The 10,729-nt window shown below is 30.6% G+C and overlaps 2 protein-coding genes across 2 annotated transcripts in view; both read right to left on the reverse strand.

Moving 5' to 3' along the window:
* LOC107457287 (ras-related protein ced-10) overlaps positions 1–10,729 on the reverse strand; it is a 149,467-nt gene that overhangs the window by 7,513 nt on the left and 131,225 nt on the right. The window lies entirely within an intron of this gene.
* Positions 1,103–10,729, reverse strand: part of LOC139425048 (uncharacterized) — a 14,517-nt gene continuing 4,890 nt past the window's right edge. Inside the window, exons 3-4 of the mRNA XM_071178043.1 lie at positions 8,229–8,307; positions 1,103–1,230 (exon numbers count right to left, since the gene is read on the reverse strand). Coding sequence (XP_071034144.1) covers positions 1,103–1,230; positions 8,229–8,307 — 207 coding nt within the window. The remainder of the gene's footprint in view (positions 1,231–8,228; positions 8,308–10,729) is intronic.

A 10,729-nucleotide genomic window follows, 5' to 3' on the forward strand; every position in this document is an offset into this window, starting at 1 on the left:
CGTCCGAAATGAATACTCTGCGTTCAGCAATATAGGCTAAATACCAAATATTTGTATGTTGAATCTCTAATTTAGAAACAGCAATTGCTGTTTATTTTTGACAATGTAATTTTTTTTAAATTATAATTTTACAGTGCTGAGCATAATCTTGCATTTATTTACAATTTAGAAACTCGTTAAAAAAATTTTTTGCAATAACCGGATCCTATTTGCACAAATTCATAAAAGCAGGACCCTGGTTGAAAGAATGTGAGCAATTTTTTTACAATTTCACGAAAACCGGACCTTTCACAAAATGTCTGGAGAGACCCCTGGATTACCAACATACCAGCTCATTATCAAAACGAAAAAAAAAAAAGAAACAAATCAATCACGTACCCCCTAAAAAAAAAGTCAACACTTTATTCAATTGTAGTTGTACAACTTTTTTTTTTTTTAATAGTAATACGAGGGTTACTCTGAAATTTTTGAGATACGCGCAGACGAGAATTTACAAAATAAAAATAATGGTTTAATTTTAAAATACAAAGTATTTTTACACAGCAGACGATTTTTTACTGACTTACTTCAACTTGTTTAAACAGAAGAGAAAATGGAGTTGACGCGAGAACATTTTCGCTCTATGATTTTCTACGATTTTAAAGCAGGATTAAATCAAGAAGAATGCGTTCAACGGTTCCAATTAGCATTTGGTGATGAATCTCCAGCTCGTGCTACTGTATTCAGATGGTTTAAAAAATTTAGCAGAGGTCGCAATTTTGTTCTGGGTGAAGAACACACAGGAAGGCCGCCGCCGGCAGTAATCCCGGATAATCTGTCTGCCATACGAAAAATGTTAAAGGATGATAATCGCTGTACCTATCAAATTATACAAAAAGAACTTAACATTGGATCCGCAGCCATACACAAAATTATTCATGAAGAATTACATATGAAAAAAGTAGTTTGCCGTTGGGTTCTCCATAACTGAGCACCAGAAAGAGGAGCATGTCAGAATCAGTAAAGAAACTCTTAAATTGCTAAATGATGGTGGCCACCGCATCATTTCTAAAATTGTAACGGGTGATGAAACGCACATACCGTTTTTTGACGTTCCAACGCGTCAAGAAAGCAAAGTATGGGTCTTTGAAGTTGATCCCACACCGACAATAGTGAAAAGACAACGAGCACTGTAAAAAGTGACGTATGCCTCTTTCTTCAGAAGTACGGGATTGGTCAAAGCCATCAAGTCTGAAGGACAGAAGACAGTAACAGCAAACTGGTATACCACAAAATGTCTTCCAGAAATTCTACAAGAAGTGAATGTTAGGGGACTAATGCTTCACCATGACAATGCATCTTCACATACAGCCAGATTAACAGTTGAGTTTCTTAAACAAAAACAAATTAAAGTGATAGAACATTCGCCGTATTCACCTGATCTAGTCATGTGTGACTTTTGGTTATTCTTTAATCGAAAAAAGAACTTACGTGGACGTCGTTTTCTTTCAGAAGAAGAGATTGATGTGGCTATAAATGCATTTTTTTCATCTATTCCAAGAAATGAATGACTTGAGGCATTTAATCTGTGGAAAATTCGATTACAAAAGTGCATTGAAGCTGGAGGAGACTACTTTGAACACACCTAAAATTTTGTAAGTGTAACTTTAAAAACCTAGTTGTATCTCAAAAATTTCAGAGTGACCCTCGTATCAGTCATTATATTCTTATTCTATGAAATCAGTTCTATGAAATTTTCTGTTTGATTCTGCTAACGTGTTTAGAAATGAACAAAGCAACCGCTTCAATTTAGCCACATCCAACTCCTGCGCGATTAATCTATACATTCTATCTCACACATGTTATCATTTTAAAAAAGTATATTTAATTTAACTTTTATAAAAGTTTTGTCTCGTATTTCTAATAGTTGAAATGGATTTTCATTAAATAAACGTCTTCAAACTCATCATCTTAAAAAGAGCGTTGCTTCCTGTCACATCGTCACCAGTCTGACGAAGGTAGAAAATGAGACCTTGAAACGCCAACTTTAATTACAACTAGTTCATTAATAAATATTAATTTTGATGTAACTTCTAGAAACAGTGTTTTGCTTAATCTAATGACATAAAGTCAACCGGAAGAGCAACAGATAGCAAATGAAAGAAGAAGAAAAAAACTTTTAATGTGTCAAAATATGCTGTTAAGTTCTTTTATTTTGTGCATAATTTCGCAGTGTTTCGTAATACTGATTTATTAATAGTTTATTTTTTTCTTAATACCCCATGCCAAAAATGGGCGTTCAGCTCGTGAAGATATATTATTATTTAAGAGGATTTTTTTCCCGTTTAAATCATGCATTATCTGCCATATTTAATAATGTGTTATTTTAAGCAACAGTTTAGAAGGCAACAAAAAATTTATCCTACAATATTAGTCTCCCTTGTTTAAATTCTAATCAAAGAATATCAACTAATTTGTACTATTTCTGTTAAAAATTCATATTTGAGCAAATGAAATGAAGACATTCGTCATTTTAATGGTTATGTAATACAGTCGATCCTTGTGAACGTGAACTAATTTTCGATTTCCCGTCTAAGATATAAAACTTTAAAGTATTTTTAACATGAACACGTTTAGTGTAAAATATCTTTTTAGGTGAACTCGAATTTCATTACCCATGGAAAACATATTACTTTTAAAGTGAACAGAAAATTCATTTCCCTTCTTACAGGTAAGAAAACTGATAATTACTGTTCTGTACCTAAAGTAGTAGGTTCTTTTTTGCGTAACTACCACCAGGGCCGGATTTAAGCTTGCCGGGGCCCTAAGCTTCTTAAAATGATGGAGCCCTTATAAGTTCATTTCTAATTCCATATATCTAAAGTAAACTGTCATTATTTTTTATAGTTGAGTAATAACATTATATTGTTAAAAAATTTGATAATATTACTTGATTGTTAAATATATTGATTGTGATGAGATTGTAATGTAAAACCTTTTATTGCACATATTTTTTTAAACGAGGAAGAAAAAAAAAGTTATATCAGAAACTCTTTTTAAGATCATCATAAGCACAGAGTAAAAATTTGGCATGATGGAAGGGTCATTATATATTTAACAGAGTTTTTTTTTTTTTTTTTTTTTTTTTTTTTTTTTTTTTTTTTTTAATTTTGGTAGTGCAATTTTAAATGATTATTTTACGATTTTTTTTTGTTATTTCTTTCGTTACATTTTGATTTGCTGCTCATTATGAACAGCTGACATGAAATTATAAAGGTGTGTAGAAAATATGTAAAAAGTTAAGAAAGAATACTAGAAAATACAATTTGATTATTAGTTTTATTTATTTTTTTAATAACCACGTATTGAACAACCGACTCAATTTCGAGTTAATGACTACCACTACGACTAACATCGATTCACTAGTATAAAAGACATGCTAACTCAATTCAATTCTGAGGTATCTTTTGATATATGAAGGTCGACAAGGTTCGAAAGATGCTTTCCTAACATAAACAAGTTGTTGAAAAGAGTATTAAAATTGTCGAGGGAATTTGTATTCTGGTGTGAATTAGAGTTTTTTTTTTCCACCTCATGAGAATTTTTCATGAGTGTGAATGTAATGAAGCATGTTTTTCTGAGAAATGATCGCTCATATCGATCCTTTGTTTAATATGGGTTGTGATTTCTTCCACACTCTAAGAAACTGATAGCGCCGAATTGCGCAGATAAAGTCGTGTGACGCTGAAAATTTTCTTAAATTTCACTAGCGAAAACTTTAGTTTACTTTCCTCTGATGGATGCTTTTGAAGCAATCAATCATTTTGCGATGCAAAATAAAAAAAAATCGAATAATTTTTTTGAATATGGTTGATAAAGTTGGAAGATTTTTGGAAAGCATGTGAAAATAAAATGCCAAGCAGCAAGCTATTACCAATTCTTTCGTTTGTAATCCTCTCTAATTTGTGCAATAAAACAGTTTGCTCCAATTAATCATTTTTTACTAATTTTTATATTTGCTTCTATAGAATTGGAAGGAAAAAAATAGAGCACCGAAAGTATGTCCACATTTTGAATTTCGTCTTAACTAAAATAAATTTTTAGTTAAGATGATCCTTCTTTAGTTAAGTAATCTTCTCTAATTTGTGCAATAAAGCAGTTTACTCGAATTAATTATTTTTTACCTACTAATTTTTATATTTGCTTCTACAGAATTAGAAAGAAGAAAAAAAAAAATAGAGCACTGAAAGTATGTCCGCATTTTAAATTTCGGCTCAACTAAAATTAATTTTTTTCTTCCAATATAACTTTATTTTATTTTTTTAAAGTGAGAATTATTAATTTAACATAAAGCGCAAAATAAAAGCATTTATTGAAATTATATATATATTTATAATAGAAATTTAAGATTAGAAAACGCAAGTAGATAACAGATATAGATGATAGAAAATTTTTGTGCACTTTACGATATTAATTTTTAAAAAAAATTCTAAACTGATAACATTAACTACTTTTAATGTGAAAAACTTTTCTGCCCCCCCCCCTCGAGTTGACGTTAAGGAGGTTTGACTGTGTAAAAAATATTTGGCTGTAAATTTGTTGAAAATAAAAATTTGGTCCTTTACGAGGCTCATAGTTTAAAGCTAAAACTCGAACGGAGTGAATTATAAATGTTCAAAGTGACAATAACCATTGTAAATCAGTTTAAAATGTGAGCTGATGTAAAAAAATGTACTTGAAAAAAATTTCTTTATCTTCACAGTTGATTAAGAAAAAAGGTCGACATGTTTCAATTCAAAGCACCCGAAATACGACGCTCCTCGCCATATAACTTAGAAACAGGAAAAGGCCCAGCTGACAACAATCGCAAGTCGTCCTGACGAGGAGCGTCATGTTTCGGGAGCTCGAAGCATATCGACCTTTTTTTCGAATGAGTTGAGTAAAGATTTAACTAATTATTTGACTACATATTTTTTCTATTTTTATTTCAAGCAAAATTTATATTAAATTATAAAAAAAACACACACACACAACGATTTTTAAGATTTTTTGTAAGTGGCCCGCCTAACCTCATAGACATGCCTATGATAGGGAAATATTACTTTATTAACGAATTTTGTTTTGATTTGAAAAGCACGATGGGAAATACCAATACAATATTTTATAAATGCATTAGAAAAGTTATATATTAAAACGAAACAAAAAAAATTGGCATTTTACTTTAAATAATTTCATAAAGACAACCGAAATATTAAATGAATAATGGATTGGTTCTAAATACTATGAAAGATTTCAAAACTCATCACTTGTTAAAAAATTACTTTCGGAAACATCTTCCACGAAACCCTAGGGTTCTTACTTAAGGGTTAAGCTAACGGACACCTAACTTCTAGGGTTAAGCTAACAGAACACCATTTAGGAACCGTTACTCTGGTACATACCTAGAAAACCTGAAATCAACATAGCAGATAGTATTCAGTATTTGATATATTACCCAATCTCTCTCTTTTTATTTTTTATTAAATACATTTTATGTTATTTTTTACAGTTTTTTGTATGTCTATTTAATTTTTTCATGGAATTATTTGGCGGTTATTTAAGTACTATATTTTTAGCTTGCTTTGGCGTTGAAAGATTTTTTTAATTTTTCCTTAATTCTTATTTTTGATTATTAAACTATAAGGGGAAAAAATATTAAGAAAAAATAATTATATCTAAACATTTTCGAAAGCATACAAATTTCTACCAATGAAGAAAATATGAAAATTTCGGAATAAAATAACCCGATAATGGTTTTGAATGACCACTAGATGCTCTAAGATTGGCACACAGTATGAACTGGACACCATCACAGTTAGCATTAAATTTTTTAAAACTAACCAGTAAAGAAAGGTTTAAAATACATGAATAAATATAAAATATTCTTACTTTTTGGCGTATTCATGTAACTCTTGGCGGATTTATGGGATCTTGAAACTGTCCAATCTGTTGGACTTCGAAAATTAAAGTTTTTATGTAATTCTGGTAGATTACGGAGATTTTGGGTACATCGTGGCATCGTCAATAGGTTCTCCACCCTTCGCCGTTTTCATATGATTTATTATAGAATCGAATGTGCACATTTTTTACAAATAAAATAAATAGCAGAGCCTCCACAAACTAATCTAATCTGCTCTTTGTTTGAAAAATATGATCATTATGTCTGAGATGCTTACGAAATCGAGAATAAAATGTCTGTATGAAGCCGTTATAAAAATCCGGTTTCTTTCCCATAAGAATCGAAAAATTCCATATAATCTCTGTTTGGAACAAAAATCGCTACCCAGTGCAGATCTCGAATCGTTCCGTCAGTCAATGGGTGATGTATTCACGATAAAAGCCGAATTTTCTACCAGCATCTCTTCCGCACGATTAATTTTGTCTGCCGTAAAAACACCCTTAAATATCGGCATTGCTTCTGGATTAGGGCGATTTCGGACGACTGCATCTATAGTTTGTCTAAAGTAAGAACCCCCCTAGCCATTCGTGTGGTAACGAGGTATAACTATTTCAATTAGGGGTGTGAGGTTATCGCTTCGGACAGGTTTTGGCCAGCGAGAGAAAGTGAATCTTTTTCTTTTATCTATTGTGTTAGCCCTAGAATGAAGAGAAGCTACCCTCTCTGCAATTCGTGATTCCATAGCAGCACTTCCATAGCAGTGACTACCTTAGACTTCGTGGCGGAGGGAGTTCTTATCGTAGACAAACTATACCTCGCCTTGAAACATGTCTTGTTTAAAGGAATGAATCTACTTTTCGATACGTTTTATACCTGTTTTCAGTGGTTTTACGTCATCGTTTATTTCCTCATAATGAAACAGAACTTTCTTTAAAATTAAACTGGATTTATTTTTCTCGTAAAATATTTGAAAGATCACTTGGATTGAAGATGGAGCTGATTGAACCAGATCACAGTGGTACTAAAATTTATTTTCTCGGTCAAAAGTTTAGTGTATTCCAGAGTAAAACGTCAAATGAATATCATTATGAACTTTATTTTGCTATTAACATAATTTTTTCAGTACATAATTTTAATAGTAGTAATAATTAACCTAATTTTTTTAAATCAAATTATCTAAAAAGTTTAATGGTTAATAGGTTAAAACAATTAATTTATATATAATTAATAACTAATAGATGATACTAATATTAATCGTAAATAATAATAAAAAAAAATTTATCAATCAAACACAATCATTTATTTGTTAGCACTGTAAGAATTTTTTTCATTTTTTCTTTCTGTCAAAAGTTTTCTAATAAGGGATTAATTTATTTCATTATGCTCATATTGTGCAGTGCAGGGAAAAAACATCAGAACACCCTGAATAACTTCTGATCTAATGATCGGATCTTCACGGGCTTTACGGAATGTTGAAAAAAATAAACTGTTCCTTGAAAATTTTTAAATTTTTCTGAAACTTCAAAGTTGAAATTCGATGAGCTGAAGAGGCCATTTTTGTTTCATAAAATTAACGAGATTTTTTTTTCCTTCGAAACTTCAATTTGTTTATGCTTTATTGCAATTTTAAGTGCTTTCTGGTTTCCGTTACATTTTGTTTTGCTGCGCAAAAACTATTGTTACGATTTTAAAAAAAAAAGGGGGGAGAAAAAGAGGTTAGATTTTACGAGTTATAAATCTTAACATTTATATCGAAGTTTTTAAAAATATCAAAAACTCATGACAGATAAAGCCGTTTTCGATTTAAAGTATCACATAATATCAAATAAACGTTATATATTATTAACAAGTATAATTACTTTTTACTTATTAACCACATTCTCATTTACTAAAAAAATATTTTATTTAAATGATGGACATGTCAAAGAACAAAATTGAACGGTATTTCTTTAAAAAAATTTCATACGAAAATTTTGAAATTTGATTATAGAAAATTAGTTTCCCGATACCCCTGTGGGAAAAAATAACCAAATAAGGTACTCTTTTACCCCGATGAGCTTAATATTTAATAAAAATATTTTAGATATGTTGTACATTTAGATATAGAATTCATAAAAAAATATTTTGAAATTTTAAAATCCCTGCAAACTTTGAAGTTCATAATTAAAAGTCTGACAAACTCATATCATCACAATAGGATCATCATTGCGTTTGACAAACAGGAAAAAAAAGGAAAAGTATAATAAAAATATATAGATGACTGTACATAAAAAAAAGAAGAAATATGAATCTTCCTTAAAACCTACAGTACCTGAATTAATTGCTACTCGTTCAATCAGCTTTTTCACTTTCTTTGCTGTAGGTTCTATACCAAGAGCTCTTAATGTGACCTAAATGTTAAAAATAAACATTAAGAAATTATAATTTGCACACACACTGAACATACGAGTTTTGTAGGAAAAAGTGGGTTGAGACCGAGTAGCTGAGACTCTGAGTCCTGTTTGAGCTAGAAACTCTAGGTAGTTGTCCTGGAAACTGCCAAATTTAGTAGAGATATTTATTGCTTAGCTTTGTACAATATATCACTCCTGAAAAGTCATAGATGTACTATTCTTTTCATAAATGAATTTTTTCAGCATTTCTGTTTTGTATGAAAATTTAAGAAAATTATGCATGCATATGATATGATAGTTCTCATCTTCCTCTGCTGCACCACAGATTTCGTGGGCCATGTATAGACTCACATAAAGAAGGTGGCAAAACCGAATAGATGCCTAACTCCGAGAGCAGAGGTTATCTAAACGTAACATACTGTTATTGGATTAAATCAGTGAACGGACGTAGCGCATTAAAAGTAGAGAAACTAATGTAGTCGCTAAATTTTTTCGCAGTTTGTAGTATAGTGTGCTACTTTTTTTAGAAAAGTAGTGCAGTGCGATTTCTGTCAACTACTTTTAGCGTTCGTTTAGTAAAGAAACACGGCTGCAACGCAATTAATTTTTCGAATTTGATAGGTACAAATCTTCGCGGATCCGTCAGTAGGGTTCAATGGTAATGACCCTGTGGCTGCAGCTGAGCGTTAACACGAATTACGTAATTTAGAATCACGTATAACTAATATTTAAACTGTATATTAAACTTAATATTCGCACTTTCACATGCGAATTCACCCTCGTGTAACGTTGATGTTATTTCAAAGGAAAGGAATGTATTTTCGACGCACTTAATTTTTTTTATTCAAGTATTAAATATTCGCTGTCGAGAAAGGCATAAGAAGTTGAAGGTTAAATGAATAAATTCGAGAAGAAAAAAAAAATGATTTGGAATAACAAACCGGCTCATACAAACATGAATAAATATTTCTTAATTTTTCCCTTACATTTGTAAGCTCATCTCATAAAGAATCGAAGTAGTTACTGCAATTCCAAAGTAGTTTGGAGTCACTACGTTTAAAAAAATGTAGTTGTAAATTACAAAAATAATGTAATTTTTCCTACCACTGAACTAAATCATTATCGTTTATTACGGTATGACTCTTTAGTAAAAAAAAAAAAGCGTTTTTATCCTGGAGATTTGATTTTGAAGAAAACTAATGAGAATTGTTTAAATGTTGAATATTTAGTTTTTAAAATTGATATTGTAAACAGTTTTATTAAAATTGGTGTTTTTGATAAAAGAAAAGCTTTTAAATTTAAAGTCATTTTTTTCTGCAATTTTAATACTAATTTGTGTAACAAAATTTTTAAAAATTTAGTTTTTTCACAATTGGTTGGGATCAAAAATATTTGCAATAATGTTGAAAGTTTTCGGGAAGCTGTAAGTAATTCTTGGAATAATTTGAGTAATAATGATTTTCCTTTTAATTTATGTAATGTTAATTTTTTTTATTAAGAAAATGATTGAAGAATTCTAGGTTTTTATATATTTTTTTCTTTTAACAGGGCGCCATTCAAGTTTTAACTGGGCAGCCCCAGTTAAGCATTCTATTAATTTGTTATGTATCTTTTTCTTGACTTCTTTTATTTTCTATCTGCGCATTGTAATAGAGGGCGTTGTTTTCTTTAGCTTTTAGTGTTACCTTTTCATTCGGTTTGCTTGTGAAATCGTTGTTTGACCTGGTTAAGTGAGTTTTTATTTTCTGATGATTTTGTTTGAGTTTCTTTTCTAAATTGGTAATTTGTATTTCATGTTTTTTCCTGGACTTCTATACAAAACCATCGGGGTACTGAGGGAGTTAATTTAGGCATTTGCTTCTCCCTCAAAAGAATTGGTTTTGTTTTATGGCTACCGGGGCCGGTACCCCCTGAAGGCGTCGGCTTCGGTGGTCATATTTTTATTTCCCTCGTTTCCTTTATTGCTACTCTTTAGTAAACGTATAATAATCTGAACAAAAAATAATTTTAGTAACTGTAATGACTAATAAAATAATGCTAGTTAAAAAACCAAAGAACGTTAGAGAGTTGATATAGTAAAATAAACTTATCTACACTGACGCAGTAATTTAATTAATAACACTTCTAAGTGGTAGATCCTTCCCCTTATGAAAAAATCGAGGTATAAATGAGGTATAAACGAGGTATATTTTAAAGGTATAAAGGAGGTTGTTGTTTAAATACGTCGTAAAGGTTGAAAAGGGTGCAAATGAATACCTCAAAATCAACCTCAAATATACCTTAAATATACCTCCAGAGGTATATATGTTTCAGCCTGAAGTATATTTTTTTACACTTGTGGAAGTATTTATTCAACAACCTAAGGTGTGTCATTTTACACTTCAGGTTATTATAAATCAACCTCAGGTGTATTTTGTTC

This window comes from Parasteatoda tepidariorum, chromosome 2, assembly GCF_043381705.1.
Source record: "Parasteatoda tepidariorum isolate YZ-2023 chromosome 2, CAS_Ptep_4.0, whole genome shotgun sequence".
In the NCBI taxonomy this organism is placed as follows: Eukaryota; Metazoa; Arthropoda; class Arachnida; order Araneae; family Theridiidae; genus Parasteatoda; species Parasteatoda tepidariorum.